This window comes from Rousettus aegyptiacus, unplaced genomic scaffold, assembly GCF_014176215.1.
Source record: "Rousettus aegyptiacus isolate mRouAeg1 unplaced genomic scaffold, mRouAeg1.p scaffold_m13_p_6, whole genome shotgun sequence".
Taxonomy (NCBI): Eukaryota; Metazoa; Chordata; class Mammalia; order Chiroptera; family Pteropodidae; genus Rousettus; species Rousettus aegyptiacus.
Window position 1 is genome coordinate 77,417,708 of NW_023416309.1, and position 21,329 is coordinate 77,439,036.

At 40.2% G+C, this 21,329-nt stretch overlaps 4 protein-coding genes and 2 non-coding genes across 14 annotated transcripts in view; 4 read left to right on the plus strand and 2 right to left on the minus strand.

Moving 5' to 3' along the window:
* The window catches only part of SGSM2 (small G protein signaling modulator 2), a 34,343-nt gene extending 33,952 nt beyond the window's left edge, over positions 1-391 (minus strand). Inside the window, exon 1 of the mRNA XM_036223760.1 lies at positions 36-391. The gene's annotated coding sequence lies outside the window, so the exon portion shown is untranslated. The remainder of the gene's footprint in view (positions 1-35) is intronic.
* Positions 392-567: 176 nt separating this feature from the next.
* TSR1 (TSR1 ribosome maturation factor) lies at positions 568-10,543 on the plus strand. Its single transcript, XM_016138901.2, has 15 exons — positions 568-702; positions 891-994; positions 1,314-1,533; positions 1,643-1,777; positions 2,176-2,600; positions 3,354-3,513; positions 3,927-4,084; positions 4,345-4,538; positions 5,211-5,373; positions 5,713-5,823; positions 6,544-6,676; positions 7,945-8,061; positions 8,456-8,596; positions 8,708-8,782; positions 8,905-10,543. Exons 1-15 carry the CDS (start codon positions 606-608, stop codon positions 9,081-9,083), a joined length of 2,412 nt encoding a protein of 803 aa, XP_015994387.2. The 5' UTR covers positions 568-605; the 3' UTR covers positions 9,084-10,543.
* LOC118604457 lies at positions 5,956-6,048 on the plus strand. Its single transcript, XR_004951761.1, has one exon. It is a non-coding gene; the product is annotated as a small nucleolar RNA SNORD91 family (small nucleolar RNA).
* On the plus strand, positions 6,807-6,900 carry LOC118604456. The gene has a single exon (XR_004951760.1). It is a non-coding gene; the product is annotated as a small nucleolar RNA SNORD91 family (small nucleolar RNA).
* Positions 9,293-20,131, minus strand: SRR (serine racemase). Of its 6 annotated transcripts, XM_016138910.2 has the most exons (10): positions 19,497-19,715; positions 16,477-16,706; positions 14,002-14,107; positions 12,872-13,043; positions 12,254-12,380; positions 11,961-12,064; positions 10,771-10,890; positions 10,574-10,648; positions 9,902-10,111; positions 9,293-9,620 (listed from the first exon to the last, which is right to left on the minus strand). In XM_016138910.2, exons 4-10 carry the CDS (start codon positions 13,037-13,039, stop codon positions 9,405-9,407), a joined length of 1,020 nt encoding a protein of 339 aa, XP_015994396.1. In that variant the 5' UTR covers positions 13,040-13,043; positions 14,002-14,107; positions 16,477-16,706; positions 19,497-19,715; the 3' UTR covers positions 9,293-9,404. The 6 variants fall into 6 exon arrangements, with proteins under 6 accessions (XP_015994396.1, XP_036079658.1, XP_015994395.1 ...); XM_036223765.1 differs by lacking the exons at positions 14,002-14,107; positions 19,497-19,715 and adding an exon at positions 20,043-20,131; XM_016138909.2 differs by lacking the exon at positions 14,002-14,107 and having other exon boundaries at positions 19,536-19,715.
* The window catches only part of SMG6 (SMG6 nonsense mediated mRNA decay factor), a 192,648-nt gene continuing 191,032 nt past the window's right edge, over positions 19,714-21,329 (plus strand). The window contains exon 1 of one of the 4 annotated variants that reach the window (XM_016138892.2): positions 19,714-19,886. In XM_016138892.2, the coding sequence (XP_015994378.1) occupies positions 19,799-19,886 (88 nt within the window). In that variant the 5' untranslated portion in view covers positions 19,714-19,798. Of the gene's footprint in view, positions 19,887-20,031; positions 20,146-20,428; positions 20,668-21,329 lie in introns of those variants that run through there. The other 3 variants (XM_016138891.2, XM_016138893.2, XM_036223759.1) reach the window with 3 other exon arrangements.

Here is a 21,329-nt window from a genome sequence, read left to right on the forward strand (position 1 = left end):
GTAGGAGTTGTCCGGTATGCGGGAAGTTGGAGCACCTGTTGGGGTAACGGGGACCCGCAGGAACTTGTACCGAGCCCGTGAAGGTGAAAGAAGCACCTCCCACACGATTTGTCTTGTAGATTTCAGCAGCCCCACAGGAAATCGAGGCAGAAAATGTTGCTCGAAGTTATAAAGAACACCTGCTGCTGCAAACTTGACAGCGTAATGCAAAATACTAGGTGAGAGGGGCTGAGCCCTCTTCCGCACGAATGGAGAATCTATCTTCCATTTAACATCTTCCTAAGTGATGCAATTTGATAGCGCAAAAAAAAAAAATGAAAATACAGGGGAGCAAAACTGCCCTCCGGGACTGAGAGCCCGAACCTCGAGTCTACATCCGGAGTTTTAAAGCCCCCAACCGCAGACCACCGAGAGGGAAAACTTAACTAGGCAATTTTGTGGAGCCTCGGGAGTCACGGAAAAGACCTAGTGGCAAGGACCATCGCGAGAATTGGAAAGGAGCCCTGCCCCGCCCCGCCACAGGGAGGCCACGCCCCAAGGAGGGGGACCGGAAACACTCTCTCAGGCCCGGAATTAGTGCTGACTTGGTACACGTGAGTGGGAACATGGCGGCTCATCGCTCTGGCCCGCTCAAGCAGCAGAATAAAGCTCATAAAGGAGGACGGCATCGCAGTCGGGGATCCGCGCAGCGGGACGGCAAGGGTGAGAAGATAGGGTTGGAGGAAGAAGAGCTGTTTAGTCGATTTTAACTGCTTTTCTCCATGTCCCGACTCAGATCCTACCTCCAGCCTGGACCCCGTGTAAAGGCTCTTAAGTTGGGCGGAAAGGGGTCCCTATTTTTGACCTTCTTCTGGGACCGTGCGCAAGAGCCATATCTGATCTCCCTCCAGGCCGTCTAGCACTGAAAACCTTAAGCAAGAAGGTGAGGAAGGAACTCAGCAGAGTAGACCAGAGGCATCGCGCCGGCCAGCTCCGAAAACAAAAGAAGGAGGCGGTGAGAGATGAGCAGGGGATTGGGAATGGTGTAGCTTCATAATCATTCTGGGCTGATAATACTTGGAACTAGAAAATGTGACCCAGGGAAAGGGCTGGAGATGGAGAATAACTCTAGAGCACGTGTCAGGTGTGCAGGTCTAGACTCATACTAGAGCATTTTTTACTTTGGTCCGAACTCCTATCCACCACCCTCATCCCCCCCATACTTGCTGCTTTTTCGAGAGATACTGGGGGTGGCGTATCCATACTGTTGGAATTGCAATACTGGAACGAAGTACTGAAACAATGAGATGTCCTCTGATCCTTTCTATTTTCAGGTTCTGGCAGAGAAGAGACAGCTGGGCAGCAAGGATGGCCCTCCTCATCAGGTACTGGTGGTGCCCCTGCACAACAAGATTTCCTTGCCGGAGGCCTTTCAGCTGCTTCAGGATAGGGATACTGGAACAGTACACTTGAATGATTGGGGAAGCACCCAGAGCTTTATGCTGTTATGCCCCTACCTGAAACATCGGTGGTTTTTTACATCTGCAAGCCCAGGTTAGAGCATACAACAATATTTTCCATCACGTTTTGAGTAGTGATAATATTTTTTTAGTATAATGTACTGGTGTCAGCCACTTCCTCCTATTTTGTCTTTTGTCTCTAGGTGATTTGCACACTGTGTTAGACTTGGCTAAAGTGACCGATACCATCCTGTTCCTCCTTGATCCACTAGAAGGCTGGGACAGCACCGGGGATTATTGCCTTTCCTGCCTCTTTGCTCAGGGCCTTCCCACCTATAGTAAGTGTGTTGGGAATATCGAAGGCCATGTGGAAATGGATTAGCATTTATTGTGCACCTGTGATTTGCCAGGCACTGTGCTTGACACTTGATGCAGGAATACAACTGGTTGTGTGCAGCTGATGGTGGGTTGTACATGTATGGCCTAAACTTGGTCCATTATTTATAAATTATCAAGGTTCCTTTTTTTTTTTTTTTTCCCCTGGATTGCCTTTTGCCTAGAGATAGAAGACTGTAGAATTTGGTTTTACTGTGAAATTTCTTTAGGGTAGGTGAGTGTTGAGTTTCCCAGTGATCTCTGGGCTCAACAACTGTTGGCTTTTTTGTGAACTTGCAGCAAGGGAGATTTTCATGTGTCGAAGCAACAGGTCATGAAGCCCTTTCTTTTTCGCTCACAGCATTAGCTATCCATGGGATTTCTGGCCTCCCAATGAAGAAACAAATAGATGCCAGAAAGAAGCTAAGTAAAGTAGTGGAGAAGCGCTTTCCTGATGAGAAACTCCTCCTGTTAGACACTCAGCAGGAGGCAGGGATGCTGCTCAGGCATTTGGCTAACCAAAAGCAACGGCATCTTGCCTTTCGAGATCGGCGGGCCTACCTCTTTGCTCATGCTGCTGACTTTGTACCTAATGAAGAGAATAACTTGGTGGGCACCTTGAAAATCTCAGGCTATGTTCGTGGGCAGACTCTCAATGTAAATAATTTGCTGCATCTCATTGGACATGGTGATTTCCAGATGAAACAGATAGATGCCCCTATGGACCCTTTCCCTTTAAATCCTAGAGTGATCAAATCCCAGAAGGACTCAGGGACAGCAATGGAGGTAAGATTGATGTTCTTAAATACTGTACTGTAGATTTTTGTATAAGCTAGTTTAGGATGGGAACTAATTTAAGAGAAGGTAGTTTGCACACCTAGACGACTACACTAGTCCCTGGAGGTGACTGCTAGTTTGAATTACAGAATACTAATATGTTGGTATATTACGTATTTATCCAGTACTTTGCAGTTGCCTTCCACAGCAATTGGCTCTGAGTTTACAGAAGACACAAGGTGCTGTCTCTTTCCTTAGACAATTGAGTTAGGAAAAAAAGAAAAGCAAACACTCATCAAGTAAAGGCTGAGAAAGTGTTGAGGTACAGAACTCCTGTGGAAGTTGAGAAATTTGACTAGGAAGCTTCACAGAAGAGATCAGACTTGAGCCAGGTGTTGAGAAGGATGAATGTGATATATGGATTGAAGAGAGACGAAAATATCTTAGAAGACAGAGACAACAAGAACCTAGCACAATAATGGATCAAAGGGTTTCTTTGAACTCTGAAGACATCAGCTTGATGGAAGTAAGGTATGTAATAAATGGTTAGGAGTGGGGTCAGATTAGAAAGGCTTCAAGACCCAAGCAGAGGTATAGCCTTAAAATGCTAGAAAATAGAACCATTTGAAAAAACTTGACAAGTTTTGACTTTTTGTTTCATTCTATTTCATTCATACACTTCAGGACTGTGTTATTTCTGGATCTCTCTGGTTAGATTAGTAGATTTTTGGTTAATGTTTGATCATCACGTTTGGTTTTTAGATTTGTGCTATGGATGCTGTAGCTCATATGGAAGAAGATCTTAAGGTCCTAATGAAAGCAGACCCTGATAGACAAGAATCTTTGCAAGCAGAGGTTATCCCGGATCCGATGGACGGGGAGCAAACCTGGCCCACTGAGGAGGAGCTGAATGAGGCAAATGGTCAGTAATGGCAAAGTTGTTTGTAATTCATCTGGCCTGGACTTGTGGATTTTGTATAGCTGCTCACAGGACCCTACAGAGTGTGATGAGGATATATTTTGGAGGTCTGTCTCCTCTTCTCACCCCCAAGTGCCGTATGTTTGGATTAAGCAAACATTGAACACAGCTCTGTTCCACTTCTTATAATTACTTGTTGAACAGATAAACAACTTTGGATTCATTGCAAGGTGTATTTAGTTGTGTAAGTATTGCTAGTTTTGAGACAGCTGAATTAAATTTGAAAGTATGTTTTGCTCATAGTGTCTGCTAAAGTTTCTGGTGTTGGCAGCAATGCCTAGTGTCTTACCTAGGTGAGAATACTCAAAGTAATTAGAGAAAGGAGGTATATAATTTACTTATTTGGACTTTTATAGACTTTTTGAAGGAAAGTTCTAAGGTGGTAAAGAAGGTTCCCAAAGGAACATCCAGTTACCAAGCTGAATGGATTTTGGATGAGGATGGTGAAAGTGGTGGAGAAGGAGATGAATATGATGATATAGAACATGGGGAATTTATGGAAGAGGAATCTCAGGTAAGGAAATAGACCCTTAGACCCCTTCTATGTACAGCCCCAAGTGGAAAGCCAAGTGCAATTCTGACCTTGAGGGGTGTGTGGTCACTTAGGAATGATTGTAGTTTCTGGGACTGAGACTGTCTTATAACTAAGTCTCTTAGAATTGATACTGGTTTGGACTAGGTGTCTACTAATGTTATTTTATTCTTTGCTTAATGGCTTTTAGTATAGAGATAGATGTGAGTTTTTTTCTGAATTCGTGATGCTTTATTCTGCAGGATGAGAGTAGTGAAGAGGAAGAAGAAGAATGTGAAACTATGACTATAGGAGAGTCTGTGCGTGATGATCTGTATGATGAGAAAGTGGATGAAGAGGCTGAAGAAAAAATGTTGGAGAAATACAAACAAGAAAGACTGGAAGAGATGTTTCCAGATGAAGTAGATACCCCCCGTGATGTGGCTGCTAGAATTCGGTTAGTCAACGAGTCTAAAATCAGTATTTTTATTTACACCTTATGTGGCTCAGAACTGTATCAGTGTGATGCAAAAAAAAAAGAAAAATGCATTGTCTCTGCTCCTGAAGAGCTAACATTCTATACAAGAAGACATACATACAGGTAGCAGTAATATATTATCAAGTTCTAGACTGTGTGGTATAGACTGTTAGAATACTTGATGAGAAATATTAAGGTTAATTAACAAATGTTTCCTATGTGACCTAATACTCAGTTGAAATATATAATGTTTAGCGAGTTGGGGGAGTTTGGGTGGACCACAAGAAATTAAAACATGAAGGTGTAGATGACCGTTTCTGCCCTGGAGGTGAGTCTGACTATACCTAGAGAGTTTATATTGGATATTAGAGGTAGGGCTTTTGTCAAGGACCATGTTTGTCACGTAGACACTCCCTGAGAGGTACCAGGGGGCCACTGTAAATACCTGTCCTTTGTGAGAAGCTTGGGTTTGGTTCTGAAATATTTATTAAAAGCTGTTTTGAACTATAGTCTTGGTTTAAGCTGTTAGGTTATTTTGAGAGAGAGTGATAAGAGATCTTTAAGTTAAGAGCCTTAGCCATATTATTGACTTGAGCAAAAGGGTAAGTTGCAGCATATAAATTTACTATTTCTTTAAAATCTATATTTTAGATTTCAGAAATACAGAGGCCTTAAGAGCTTCCGGACTTCTCCATGGGATCCTAAGGAAAACCTTCCTCAAGATTATGCGCGGATCTTTCAGTTTCAGAACTTTACTAATACTAGGAAACGCATCTTTAAAGAGATTGAAGAAAAAGAGGTCGAGGGAGCTGAGGTATATGCCTCCCTTTATCCATCCCTACAATCTGCTTTCATTTGCCAAGGTGCCCTTCCTTTACTCCTTCTTGAATTGGAGTACCTTGTTTAGTTTTGTGCTGCCCATGGCTTAATTAGTGGAGCCACTGAGTCATTGTGTGATATTGGGAACAAAGAGCCATCAGAGATGTTAACTGAAAAAAGTTTAATCTGGGTAGTTGAGGCATCTGTGAAAGGCAATTTTGAAGGGCGAGGGTTGACTTTAGGGAAGTAGGAGACTTTTAACATACTTGGACATACGTGTCATCATTATTGAGGCCTTAAGGATAATTATATGTTTTCTGCTTTCTTCTGGCAGGTTGGCTGGTATGTCACACTTCATGTCTCTGAAGTACCTTTATCTGTGGTTGAGTACTTCAAGCGAGGAGCACCCTTGATTGCGATTTCTTTACTACCTCATGAACAGAAGGTGAATTAGTATCTGTGGGAAATGGGAGTTATGAAACTTTCCAAATAGTTTTGTCAGTCTAAAATTTTATTTTTGACTGACATTTTGTTCATTGGGATGTGAAAAATCTGCTTTTAGGATTAGGAATCAGAACAGAGGAGTCAATGATGGTTTTATCCAACATGTCTGAACCTGTCTGAAACTTCTCAGTGATGCAATCTGTGTGGTTCTGAGACTTCTCTAAGTATGTTTGTCAGATCAGATTTTAACCAAGGGTTGTCAGCCTTAAAAAATAAAAGCATTTATGCCAAGGTGTAGATCTCTTTTCTCTTGGCCAGCAGTTATGTAGATTGGGGAGAATGTGAGAACTTTGGCTTTTAGTCAGTATAAGGTTTGAGAAAGAAGGGGCTTGAATGAGTATGTTTTTGAGCTGTGTGGTGAGTGAGTGGCTTGAAGGCGCTGACCACGTGGCAGATGTTGAGCTAGCTTTTGCATGTTAGACACAGGAATGTTGACTAGTAGAAGTACATGAAAGCTCTGAAAACCAGACTATGTTTGGCTCAAATGCTAGTTGTTGGTAGAAGTAAAAGACAAATCAGTGTCTCATTATCTGTATTCTGCTATAAATTAGCATTGTCAATCCTTAGAATGAATCTGAATATGTTAGTTTGGTTTGCTGCCTTTCAGATTAAGCTGTTCTCTGCCTAGATATGAAGTTTTTTTTTCTTACCTGGTCCCCAGATGTCAGTACTAAATATGGTGGTGAGCCGGCACCCTGGCAACACTGAACCTGTGAAAGCTAAAGAGGAGCTGATCTTCCACTGTGGGTTCAGGCGCTTTCGAGCCTCTCCTTTATTCTCTCAGCACACTGCAGGTAAGTGGAGGGAAACCGTCTGGATTATTGTCCGTCTTGTCTTTTGGAAGACTGTGACTTTTGGTGGGTAAGGGCAGAGTACACAATTTCAAACTAAGTCTCTGGGTTAGAGGCATTTTCAGTACTCTGGTGTAGAAGCCAATGATGTATTTATTCAAAACGTCTGAACCTGTCTGAAGCATCCCAGTGATGTAACCTTTGTGAGTGCTGAGGGTTCTCTGCCATGAGTATTTGTTCCAGAGTAGGTTTTGAATCAGAGTTGGCAGCTTTAGAAAAATGGTGTGTCAAAGTGGCGCACACCATTTGATATGCCAGTGGCAGTGTTGTTGACAACTAGGGGTGGTCCACAGATGGGTAAAGCAGAGATTGTAGCTTCTGAGATGTTGAAACTAGATGAGAGCTTAGAAGTGGTGGCCAGGGACACTTTTGTAGTAAAAATTATTATACTCCTACACGTTAGGAGTGGGAAGTGTTTTGTACTAACTTGGGCTTCTGAACATTACCTACACTCAGATCTCAGCAGTGGTGGAAGGAAAATGATGAAGGCAGTATTAATGGGTGCTCTGGATAATTTCTGTTCTCACTAGCCATGCTGTCTGAATGAGGGATTAACATTTCTTTCCTTTAAAATATTTTATTTCCCTGTAACTTCAATATTTAAAAAGGAGGGTTTCACTGAAGGTAAAAACAGAAACCCTAAGATCAGAGGTCAGCAAAGTATGGCCTTTGGGCCTAATCTGTCCCACTGTTAAAGTTTTGTTGGAACACAGTTGTGTGTGTGTGTGTGTGTTAAATGTATTGTCTGTGGTTGTTTCTGTGCTACAGTGACAGAGTCGAGTAATTGGCAGACACTGTATGACCCCAAAGCCTAAACTATTTCCTATCTGACCCTTTATGGAAAATGTTTGCCAATCCTTGCTCAAAATGAAAAGCTGTTGATTTACTGGACATATATTCTCTATAAAACACTGATTCTCAAATGAGGTAGGAGTGGTGGGTATCAATCACCTAGAGAACTTTTTCAAACTGAAAATACAAACTAGGCTCTAGATTCTGTCTCTAGTTGAAAAATCATTCTAAGAGGATGGGGTTGTATCTTTTTAGTTATTTTGAGACAGGAATATATTTTTAGAACTAGTACAGTAAAGGAACATAAGTTGTCTTGAGTTTAAGAGGTGTAGTTATGTAGCTTTTCACAGTCTTCTGGATCTGTTTTAGTTTCTCAAAATGACTTTGGTTTTTATTTTTTTTAACCCTTATTATGGCAGCGGACAAACATAAATTTCAGAGATTCCTGACTGCTGACATGGCCCTGGTGGTGACAGTATATGCCCCAATCACTTTTCCTCCTGCATCTGTGCTGCTTTTCAAACAGAATAGCAAAGGTGAGTTCACACAGGTAAACAGCCCTACAGGTCCCTAATAAATCTGTATTTAGATTTGGAAGCCAAATGGTATGAAGGTAATGATGGTTTTCAGAATATTCCAGTCTCAGCCTCATAGTGGGTCTAAGGCAGGGATGACAAATGGGATTTGATCTTACTTGTAAACTTTAGCTACTTGGTAGAGAATGCTCATAGTACTATATTTAGAATAGATTCTGGGGACAGGCTCAGCAGGAATATCACTTAGTGATCTCTGCTATGGACCCAGGAGGGCAGCACAGTACATCCCTACTTTAAAGTTTCCCTAAGATCTTGCATAGGTCTTTAAAAATGGATTGGAGCAATAAATGAAGGCTTTGGCCTGTAGACTCCTGCTACTATTTTTGTCCTTTAGGAATGCACAGCCTTATTGCTACAGGCCATCTATTGTCAGTGGATCCGGACAGAATGGTCATCAAGAGGGTGGTTCTGAGTGGTCATCCTTTCAAAATTTTTACTAAGATGGCAGTAGTGCGTTACATGTTCTTCAGTAGAGGTAGGTGTGAAGGATGGAATCTGATTGCCTTTGTTGGGTGAAAGTTGGGGTTACATTTTGTGGGTAAATGTTTCAACTTTCATCTTGGTCTTCTGTGTGTGTCATTCTAAGAGGATGTGCTGTGGTTTCAACCGGTGGAACTAAGAACAAAGTGGGGCCGCAGAGGACACATCAAGGAGCCTATAGGTAAGAAAGTATGGTGTTGGAACCTTGGCTAGATTTCCACAGTGCTACTAAATGACTATTAGGGTAGAAGACCACTGCTCAAATTTTGTTTTAATTTGACCAACTTGCTTTTTTCTTTCTAGGTACTCATGGCCATATGAAGTGCAATTTTGATGGGAAGCTAAAATCTCAGGACACAGTACTGATGAACCTCTACAAACGAGTTTTCCCCAAATGGACTTATGATCCACATGTACCAGAACCAGTACCTTGGGTGAAAAGTGAGATTTCATCTACAGGGCCTGAGGTGGACATGGAATAATGGATTCAATGGGATTCTGTCTCATTGCTGGGACCCTACAGGTTGTGATGGGGGCAAAGTTTGTGTTGTCAACTTTAGCGTAGAGGTCTGCTGCCCCTTTTCACAAAAGGTTTTTCTTGGCCTTGACAAGGTGTCAAGTATGGATGTGCGTGTCTACTGCTGCTTAGTCCAAAAAACTATTAAATCTTACGGAAATATCCACTCTCCCATTAGGATTTTAAAAGCTGTTTAAGAGAATAAAATAGGAAGTTGACAGTGATTAGAAAACAAAATTTCAAAACGTTTAGAGACACGGAATCCCATTTCTTCCTTATGTGTAAATTACACAGAAATAGATTGATTAGGAGATGGCCTTTCAGCCTGCTTCACCCAGGTTACAGAGGTTAAGTCTACATTTCCACCACTGAGCACAATACAAATGTTCTTGACTTCTGGGGAAACTGTTTGAAAATGCTGAGACAGCACAGCAGCAACTCCAACACCAGCTGTAGGTTCAATAAGCAGTTTCATCCTCTCCCACACCAGCTGGGTTGCATACTGTTGGCATAGAAGGGAGTAAGAATTAGTGAAATGGAGAAGGGGAAAAAGCCTACTTGGTTAGCCTTTACAATTAAAGGTCAAGTGAGACACACATGACTTTTTTTCATCCTAACTGCTTCTACTGTTGAGAGGGTTGTCCTAATATCTAGGTATCCTCTCACATGTTATGAAGTCACCTAGTTAAGTCCTCAGCAGATGAGTTGCTACTTACAAGAGAAGTTTCTCTTGCCAAAGAAGTTACTCTGTTTTCGTTATTTTCTTTCCTGTTGGAGCCTCACCTTAATTTCATCCTCCGTGACAATGAAGACATCATCCACAAGGTCCCTTATAATAGGCCAAGTGTTTAAGCCAATGCTGGACTTGACACCATCTGCTATGGTTTCTGGAGGGCAGGGATTGGGGGTCAGTTCCCCTTTCAGCTTGGACTGGTAGCAGTCATCTGCATTCAAGGGTTCGGCAGCATATACCTTCACACTAGGTCTCAGAGCCTGTAAAGAGGAATATTAGACATCTTAACTACTAGCCACAGCATTTTGCCTGCATGCCTGCAGTAAAATAGACAGTACATGTAACACATTTCTGCCCAAGTAAGAGCCTTATCTATGACAGCTGTAATGAAAATATGACCTTAAAGCACTTGAAATTGTATGCCTAATACTGGCTGTCTGTTGCCTAGATGACATCTAGTTCTATTGGTAACTCGGAAAAAGAGTAGCAGGTTGGAGAGATGGAGTTCAGGGACAGGACTGTGAGGGTGCCACTCATTGTAACTGTTTTTGTGTTGTAAAATGAAAAGGGTAATGAGGCAGAGAAGGGACTTCCATTTTAAGTGCCAAAGAATAATGGCAAGGAACAGCAATTTGAAGGAAATGTTGAATACCACAATGTATTATGATGTAAAATAAAATCCTCTGCTGAAGTGGGGAGTCCTCCAGAAGTTGTTTTCTCACCTTAACTGTAATTGCTATTCCAGCAACCATTCCTCCTCCTCCTACAGGTACCACCAGTGCATCTACCAAGGGAACCTTTAGTGAAAATATAAATAGCTCTATTTAATAACCAGCTTTATATGTACATATAAAATAGTTGACTATACAGTCAAACCTCAGGTCTACTAGTAGCTCAATGAGAAAAACTAAGCTTTTACCTGGTTTAGCACTTCCATGGCAATTGTCCCTTGCCCAGCTATCACTGCAGGTTCTTGGTTAGGATGTACAATGATGCCTTCTGTTTCTTCCATAATTCTTTTTGTAACATTTTCTCTGGACTGAAAGAGTACATTAATTTAGCTTACTTGATTTGTATTTTATAGTTCTAACAAGTTAGTCATTTAAGACTTTATTGGCCATCTCTGCTCGTCTAATGGTGGGGGAGGGGTAGAATATAAATATATGTCTAAGTGCTATGGAGAAAAGTTCATTTCTATAGGATACTTAGGAAGGGCCTCCGGTAAAGTGAAATCTGAAGAGATTTGAGTCAGTCCTGCAGATCTCCAGAATATTCTAGGGAAAGAGTAATTCTAAGTGCAAAGACTACAAAGGAGTGCTTGGCCTTTCTGAGCAACTGCTAAGTTAGTGTGGTGTGGAGTGTTTGGGGGAGAATAAGAGGAGATGAGGTCAGAAAGATAGGAATGGGCTGGTTCATCAAGGCCTTATACGATTGGAAGAACTTTGGTTCCCAATGTGTATGACATGGGAAACCACTGGAGGATTTTGAGCTGACAACAGACAAGTTGTAATTAAGCAGTTAGCTCTGGTTGCTCTTTGAAAACAGACAAGTTGAGCAAGGGTGGAAGCAGAGACTGGTTAGGAGGCTACTGAATCTATGTGAGAACTGATGTTGGTTTAAATAGTAGAGGCTGTTAGAAGTAAGTTGGATTATGTAAGTATTTTGTAAGTAGGACTAAGATTTGGATGTTTTGTGCAAAAGAGTTACCAAGATGACTCCAATATTTGAGCAACTAGATAAAAGTTGCCATTTATGGAGATGGAAAAGACTAGAACAGGAGCAGTATGGGTGGGAATAATCACGAGTTTGGTTTTAGATATAGTAAGTTTGAGATGCCTGTTAAGACATCCAAATAGGAAGCCGTTGGATATTCAAATCTGGGTTAAGGGGCAAAGGTCAGGGCTAGTGTTAAGCATATTAGGTGGTAATTTAAACTAAGACTAATATCATCTGAATGAGTGTAGATAGAGAAAAGGTTGGACATGATAACATTTAGAGATGGAGAGGAAACAAAGGAGACTACAAGGAACACCCACTAAGGCAGGAAGAGAAGTTTCACTTGACAGTGAAAGCTATTAAGGTGGTACTGAACATTGCTCTCTTCCTTACCTCATCACTTGGTTCACTGTACACAATAGAGGCTCCATAGGCTTGTATTGCCAGTTTTTTACAGTTGGGAGCTGTTTGGGGCACCACAATATAAGCAGGAATCCCTGAGATTGAGAGACATGTTTAGTACAAATCGGGAGAATTTAGTATACAAATTTCTGTCCAGTTGCTTGTAATCAGATAGGAATTCAGAAGTTTACTTCCCACAGCTATCACCAACTCACTGAAATTAAGTATACTTTTAACTCCTGTCTGATGATCCTACCCAGTACTTTGAGAAATTAGCCAAGTACCTTCCAATTGGGCAGCGTAGGCTAGAGCCTGGCCATGGTTTCCACTGCTGTGAGTTACAACAGCTTTGGGTTTCTCTTCCGAAGTGGTAGGAATCAAGCCTCTGATTGCATTGAGGGCACCACGAATCTGGAAAAGAGGGATGGTGAGTCCATGTCATTTCTTTTCAAAAAACCAAGCAGGTTTTCTAGATTTTCTCTTCCTAACACTAATATCCAGTTTATCACTGAATCTTAACCGATTTTATCTCTTAAATATCTTGTGTCTTTGCCACTACCTTGGTGAGGCCTCATTTCTCAGTAAGATAACAGCATGTTGACACAAAGTGAAAGCTTAAACTTGGTTACACAAGGTGTTCACACTTGCCCATTTTACCTTGCAACAATGCAGGGTGATGCCTATTGTCTCTTTTATTCTCAAACATGACCTAGTTTGGATAGTAATTATATCATCACCCTAATTAAGGAATTTTGAGGTTGTGTAAATGTGGCTCAAAGTAACCAGGACCAGGAAAACTTCTACAACCCTACAGCTCTAAAAAGATATTCAGTCGGGATCAAGTAAATTTATATGTGAAAGGGGTGTGAACAGATATATGACACTGTCAAAAGGATTTTTACCTTAAAAGATCCAGTTTTCTGGAAGAGTTCACATTTGAAGAAAAGACTGCGCCCTGTTACTTGATTCAAAACGGAGCTTGTTAACACTGGTGTGAGGTGGATAAAATCTTGGATGTTGATACGAGCTTTTTCAACATCAGCAAAGGAGATGCAGTACTGTGCACACATGGTTCTGAAACCCAAAAATAAGAAAGAGGTCAAAATAAAGTGATAACTGTATTATTGGGGCTCTAGACTCTTTGTATATAAAGGAATTTGTCTTGAAGCTGAGTTTCTTAGTAAAGTTTTTTTTTTTTTCTGGTGAAGTTTTATTGGAAGTAACTGGTGGTGATTACTGAAGACTTAAAGCTCATCCCTCACCCATACCATCTATCTCTTGACTGCCATTGGTCTATACAATTTCATCAGTGTAATTAACTGGGTTCAAAATCTTTTATAAATTTTTATTTTAAAAAATAATTTGACGATGGGGAAAACTGCCTACAATCCTAACATCTTAGTAAATTACATTCATTTTCTATATTTCCTTTTTGTTTTCCATATACATACATTATATGACAGTTAAAATCAAATATAACATTTTGTTTATTCCTCCATTTGGCTCAGTTTCCTCAAAGTTTTCATAATTATAATTTTAAATAACTGCATTATGCTTCCATTTTCACTTTTTATTGTAGCATTTAAACATGAAGTTGTTCTTTATTTTTCCTTATTAATAAATAGAAGCAATGCATGTTCCATAGAAAAACAGAATTTAATCTTTCTCACCAAAGACAATTGCTATTTAAGCTCTAGTATTTATTTTTCCAGGCCCATCTATATATGCAGACAAAACTTTTTTGACAGGTTTGGTAACTTGCTTTTTTCAGATAATTTTATGAATCTACTTATCGATAGGCACATTTATGCAACTTTTTAAATGACTTAATAGTACTTATTTTTTACAACAGTACTACAGATTTACATAACTTTATTGTTGAACATTTAGGGTTTTGTCTATAATAAATAATGATGTAATGAACAGCCTCGTTCCAAGATTTTTGTGTAGCTCCATACATGCACTGGGTAGATTCCATGAAATGGTATTTTGCATCAAAAGGCACGCACGCTTCTAAGACAGTAATACTCACTGCCAAAATGATTTCCAGAAGAGTTGTAGATTACTCCAATTTATACTCCCAACAGCAGTTTCTAAGAAATGTCCAATTTCCTTCACCTTTGCTGTATCATTTTTACCTGTCAATTTAATGAAATGTCTAGTAGTTTGAATTTATATTTCTTTAATTATGATTGAACATTTTTTCTTTATATTTATTGGCCACTTATTACTGAATGAATGTTTAACACATTATGTACTTATCAAATTGTCTTTTTCTTCTGGAATGCCACATGTATCAATTAAATTTCTATTAATGCTAGGGGGTTTTCTGGACTTCACGTTTTGTTCCATTAATCAGACTGCTAATTCCTTTTCTAGTTGTTCATTGTAGTAATGTTCTTCTCTAATTAATCTTTCTAAAATTTATTGGCTTTCTCACACATAAATTCTTCCAAAGATCTAATAGTTTACTGTTCATTCTCCAAACATTCACACTATCTGCAAATAAAGATAATTTGTCTTTACCTTATCAATATCTCTCTGGTAACTTTTCCAGTGATTTCACAGTTATTGATTTAAGGTAGATTTGCCACCTTCTCAATTTCAGTAACTATTTTTGCAAAATCATTTAACTTAAAATTTCAAATTAGTATAAAGTACATATTAATATTTCTAAGTATTCATGTCAGGGTATTTGTTCATTTATTCAGTCATGAACTATTGAGCACCTTCTATGTGTCAGATACTGTTTAGGCTGGGGATATAGTGTTAGAAAAACAGACTTGTCCTTGCTCTCATACAGCTCATAATTGAGTGGAGAGATGTGTAAAAAGTAATCCAAAAACAAGTATGCATTTACAAATAGTGATAGGTGATATTAGGGAAATGCGTTATGATAAGATACTATAACCTTATTTAGATCAGAGATGGAGGTTAAGGAAGGCCCTCTATGGAGAAGTGAAATTAAGTTATGACCCATAAGGTGAATGGGCAGAATAGGGGGGAAAGTGTTTCAGGTAGAGGGAATAATATGTATGAAGCCTTTATGGAGGAAAAGAGGTTGGCATATTCTAGGAACTGAAGGCCACTGTATCTGAAAATGGTGATCAAAGGGGAGTGCACTAAGAAATGAATGAATGTGAGGTTGGCAGGGTCTAGATCATAAGGGATCATGACCCATGGATTTTTTTCTTAAGAGCAATGGAATACCATTAGATAATTTTGAGCAAATAAGTGACATTTTAAATTTTCTATTTTCAGAAAATTACTCTGGCTACACTTTGGAATGAAAAGGAAAGAGATAAGAATAAAATTTTGAAATTTGGTTAAGAAGTGTATTACAGTTGTCCACATGAAAGATAACAGCGGCTTGGAAGGTGAAAGTGGAGGCAGAAAAAAAATCATTCAAGATACATTTTGGAAAAACAGACCTGATTAAAACATGGGTGAAGGACTTGAATAGACATTTGCCAAAGATATACAAATGGCCAACAAGCACATGAAAAGATACTCAACATCACCAATCATTAGGGAAATGCAAATCAAAACCACAATGAGATGCCATCTTATATCTATTAGAATGACTACTATTAAAAGCGCCTCATAACAGAAAATAAGTTGGCAAGAATGTAGAGAAACTGGAGCCCCTATGCACGGTTCGTGGAAATGTAAAATGGTACAGTTCGTATGGAAACCAGTATGGTAGTTCCTCAAAAAATTAAAACAATTATCATGTGATCTAGCAATTCGACTTCTGGATATATACCCAAAAGAATTCAGAGTCTCAAAGTCATTTGTACATCTATGTTCATAGTATTATTCACAATACTCAAAAGGTAGAAGCAACCCAAGTATCTATTGACAGAGGGATAAATAAAATCTGGTGTGTGTGTGTGTGTGTGTGTGTATACACACACACACACAATGGATTATTATTCAGCTTTATAAAAGGACATTCCAATATGTTACAACATGGATTAATCTTGGGGATATTATGCTAAGTGAAATAAGCTAGTCACAAAAAGACAAATACTTATGATTACACTTATGGGAGGAACCTAAAGTAGTCAACTTCATAGAAAGTAGAATGGGGATTGCTAGAGGCTGGGGGAAGGGAACAGAAGTTGTTTAATGGGTATAGTTTCAGTTTTGCAAGATGAAAAGAGTTCTGGAGATTGGTTGTGCAACAATGTAAATGTACTTAACACTACTGAATACACTTAAAAATGGTTATGATAGTATATTTCATGTTAGGTGTATTTTAGTATAATTTAAAACACACACACACAAAGAGGTCCGTTTTGGAAATTATAATTAGTTAAGCCTTTTGTTTGCAAATGATAGAACCCCAATTTTTGAACTGGCTTAGGCACTGGAAGGAGGTAATGAGATTTACTGGCTCTTGGAATCAAAGGAAGAATTGAACCATGGGTAGGGCAGGAAAATGGAGCTTCAGGAACAACTGAAACCAGGGACTTGAGATTTTCCAAGACTCATTGTTTCTCACCTCTACTGCTTTCTGCATGTCAGCTTCATTCTCTTTCTTTGCAGACCAGCTGGATCCACATGGTAGGATGCATGACTGCTGACAGCTTCTGTGTTTTACATTTATGGCTTCCACAGTGGAGAAATTCTTTTTTTCTTAGTTTCAGTTCAAAAAGTTCTGGGTAAAGACTTTGGTTGGCCCATCTTGGCCCAGGACCAGTGCCCCAGGGTATGAGGTCCTTTAAGACCATACTACGCAATAGTCAGAAGTATTTATAGAAACATGAAAAAAAAACACAATGATTTCTATAACACAATATCAATTATGTACATTTAAAACATACATACACAAAACACTACATATTATTCAAAGATGTATATCCAAGGACGTATTTCAAACATATTAGAGTGGCAACCTAAGTGGGGAAGGTAGGAACATGAGTGGGAACTGGAGTAAAGGGAAAAAGATAAAACGAGAAAGGTCTTGTTGATGATAATGTGAACCAAATAGTATAAGTCACTCAAATCTCTGCACCTGAGGGCAAAATAGGAGCAAGGAAGGGCGTCAGAAAGCAAAGAAAGAAAAAGAGAAAAACCAAAAGAAAAAGTACTCCTGAGAGAGTGAGGGGCAGTTTTAAATAGAGAAAAGGAAGGGAGAATGTTGAGGTGATGACTTCTACAGAAGTCCACTAGAGAGAGAAGAGACATACCCTGATATTGGATTGAATATGGGGAGTGAGGGAGATAGAGGTGTTCAAGATAACTCCTGGGTTTTGAATGGTGGTATAATTTATTGAGATACAAGACTGGCAAAGAAACAAGTATTTTAGGGGAAAATCAAAGATTTGATGAGCTAAATTCAAATTAATTATAAGACATCCAAGAGGATGCCCTTTTGGTTTTTTTTTTCTTTTTGCCAGAAATGGATCTATTTTAGTCTATTTCATTTATGAAGAATGAGCTCTTCAATTTATTTATCAAGTACTGTTCTTTTTCCCTTGTTAATTTCTAATTTTATCTTTTCTTTTTCTACCCTTGAATGCTTAGCTTATTAATTTTCATTCTTTTTAAATGAATAAAAACATTTAAGGCTACAAATTTTCCTGAGTACAGCTTTAATAATATACCATAGATTTTGTGTGCAATATTTTCATTACTCTTAATGTCTAAAGAATCTATGATATTAATTTTGTTTACTTTTTTGACCCATGAATTATTTAAAATTGGTATTTAAAAAAAAATTTCCAAGTGGTTAGAATTTTTTAATTTGTGGTTATTCATTTCTAGTTTTACTATTTCGTATTCAGAAACTGAATTTCTCCCTCTCCCATTATCCAAATTTGCTTTGTTTTTGGATTACTCATAGGTGACCAAATCCATACTGTAAGAATGTAAAACATTACAAATATATAGACCTTTTACGCTCTACCATTAAATCCACTCTCTTCCATAAAGATAACCACTTTAAAGTTTGATATGTATTCTTTCACCTTTTTTGATGTATTTACATAGAAACTTACATATACAATAAATGGTTTTGTTGCACACAAATAGAACCATACTCTATAGATTGTCTTGCAATTGGCTAAAAAAAAATAACATCTTGAAGACTGTTTCATGTCAACACATATTTTAATTCTTTAAACTCAGAAGCTTTCATTGTGATACAGGTCTGAATATGGTTGTCTTTTCACTTATTTTTACCTGGTATTTCATGAGCCCTTTAAATCTCATGGTTAAATTTAAATCCTAAATTCAATTTTTCCCATCAACTTAGCAAATTTTCTTCTCTATTATTTGATAATTGCTCTTCCTCAGTCAGTTCTGTTATCACCTTCTGGAACTAGTTATTTGATTATTAGTTTCCTGGATCCATTCTCCATGTCTTCTGTCCTTATCTCTTACAGTTTTAATCTATATTTTCCTTCTGAATTCTAGTAAAGTTTAACTTTTGTGCAGTTCACTGACACTGTTGCATTAATTTGGCAATCATGTTTTTCCTTTTTAAGAAAGTTTTCATTTTATTTTCCATCTAAAAAAAAAAAGCTGATGCAATGTCCTCTCCAATTTCAATGTAAAAACAAATTAGTATTTAACATTTCTTTCTTTTTTCATATCTGCCTTAAAGATTTCCATTTGCTCTGACCCCTCAAATTATGCCCTTTCTTTGGAATCACTGCATCTTTTCACCTTATTTATTAGCTTTCTCCATCTGCTTCACTTCGGTGGCAAAGTGTCTGTCATATAATAGAATTGAATGAGTTGTGTCATATTGTTCAAATATTTTAGACCTGGTCTAAGGAATAACTGGTAACTATTCTTTGATGGAACAGAGTTTCAAAAGAGTAAGTGGGATTGGGAAAGAGCTACCGGTAAAGGAAAACAACTTTGGGGGAGGGAGTTTCACCACAGTTTTGAGTAAAGGGTTCCTGAAGAAGAAGTTAAAGTACCAGTCTTCCGATCCAGTTACATTTTAAAGATGAAAGAAAAAAAAAAATCAACCTGAGATCTAGGGAAGTCAAGTAATTTTTCCAAGAATTCACAGTGATAAAGAAATTCCAAAATCGATTAAAACTTCCTGATTTACTTCCACACAATCCTTTCCTCAGCAAGAGGCCATTCCACTGTATCTTTTAAAGAATAAGTTGGGAGGCTTGGAAATGTACTTTTCCATTAAGGAAGACTTTGATACACCGGTATTTATCAACCATGCCAATCTGGGTAATTACCTCAGTTATCTGGGATTCGGTTTCCTCATCTTTAAAAAGAAGAGGGAGGAAGGGGGATAATTATTCTTACAAGATCAGCAAGGTCCCCAAGTAAAATCCTGAGGCACTAGTCCATCCAGCCCTGCGTCGGGACACCTTGACCTAAGATGAGCGGAGGAGGCCGGATTGAGGGGTGCCTCCGTCAACCCAAGCCCCAGACCAGCACCAGTGTCCTCGATGGCCACCAGAGCGGCATCAGCTACCGCTGCCAACGCCCGCCTGGCCTAGCTTAGCCAGGCTTCGCCTCGCCTCGCCTCGCCTCGCCTCACCTCACCTCACAGGCGCCGCGCCTCCACCACCAGCCTCAGCTCACCTTCCCCCGACCACACCTCTGCGCACGCGCGGCGTCCGCCTCCTCCACTCAGGATCGCGCTCCAGCACTTGCCTTCTCAGTCAACCGAATGTGCGTTCAGCGCTTTTCCTCCCAGTGCGGCCACCGTCGTTTGGGGAGGAGGACGGGAGGGGGCGGGGAAAAGGGTGGGAGGTGGGTGAGCGCGCGCGCCGCCAGTCCGTCGTGGTTTCCTGGCTGCGCGCGGCAGTGGCAGAGTAGCTGCAGCTGTAGCAGCAGCCGCGAAGATGGCGGAGGGGCTGGAGCGTGTCCGGATCTCCGCGTCGGAGCTGCGAGGAATCTTGGCCACTCTGGCTCCGCAGGCCGGGAGCAGAGGTGAGTCGCACCGCCCAGCTCCTGGGCCGGGTTTGCCCGCCCCGCCTCCCTCTCCTCCTCTGCCTCCTCCCAGCTCAGTCCGCGGCGCTCCGGAGCCCCCGCCCCTTCCCCCAACAGTGGGGGCGGGGGCCGAGGGCGGTCCCCTGGCGGACTTACCAGCTCCAGGGCCTGTGTGGGGTCCGGGTCAGCTAGCTCTTCTGTCCCTCTTCGGGAGAGCCCAACCCGAGTTCCTGCCTCCGCCCCCTTTCTCACTGCGAAGGTGACTGTTCCCCACTTCCCCAGCCCTCTCAGACCAGCCCGTGGATTTTCAGCCGTCAGCAGACGCTAAAAGGAGTGGGCGCTGGGGTTTGGTGGAGGCCCTGGGGTGTATCGTTCCCAGAAGAATCGTCTGCAGGCCTGCTCGGTCATCTCTTTAGCGTTGGAGAGAAGGAACTAGGAAACTGAGGAGGAAGGTTTAACAGCTCTGGACTTCCGTGCTGAACTTTTTTCCCTAAGGCAGGCTTCTGAAGGCTGCGCCCTTGGAGGGATCTAGTACCTCAGAGAGTTGACTCTACTCTGATTTGGCCTTGGCATGCGTGGGAGCAGTTTTTATCAGAGAGAATGCTCAACTTGCAAGTTAAAGTCTCCAGCCACACCAGGAAAGCTCCAAAGAAGATTCTAGTGTTTCATCTTTTCTTTGTTAGGCATTGGAGTTGTGTAGAATGGTAGCTACGATTCTGTAGACCTGTGGCCAAAGTCTATGGAGTTGGTTTTCGTTGATCAACTGAATTGGATTTTTCAGGTTGTTTTCTCTCTCTGCTCTGGAAAGTAGTAGTAGTAGTAGTAGCTCTTCTCCCTTCCTACCTCCCTCCACTTTACCTAAGTTATAAAGACTGCTGAGGATGAACTATTCTGGAGCTAAACTGCTCTACCTTTATTCATACTTGATGAAGCAGTCTTTTAGACTTCTGAAAATAGTGAAGCAATGTCTTAAACTTCAGGGTTTGTTTTTGTTTTCTGTTTTGTTACACACATGAGTGTAAATGCTGGAGCATATGATCCCTGTTACGGGTTCGTTTACACTGGTGTTTATAGAAGGATACTAGGACTTTATGTAGCATCCCGTTTTGTATACTCTGTGATCTCATTAATTCCTGTTACTTTCACACTGAGATGTTTAGTGTCTATTTGTAGTAGTCTCTCCCCTTAACAGACAAAGGTAACTGAAACAAAAAATAGATACTTGCTTATCTGTCATTCAGTAAGTTCATGAATCCTGGAGAGTGGTTTCTGAAGTCCTGAGCTCTTACTCTTGAGTGCCTCAGTTCTTGGTATTTTGAGTGCATGTCGCAATACTTGTAACATCTTCCAGGGAAAAGCTCCCTTATGGAACTTTTTCCTTCTCATATTCCATCATCATAGTAGCAGTTAGTCTCAGTATTCTAATGATGATAGTGTGAGCAG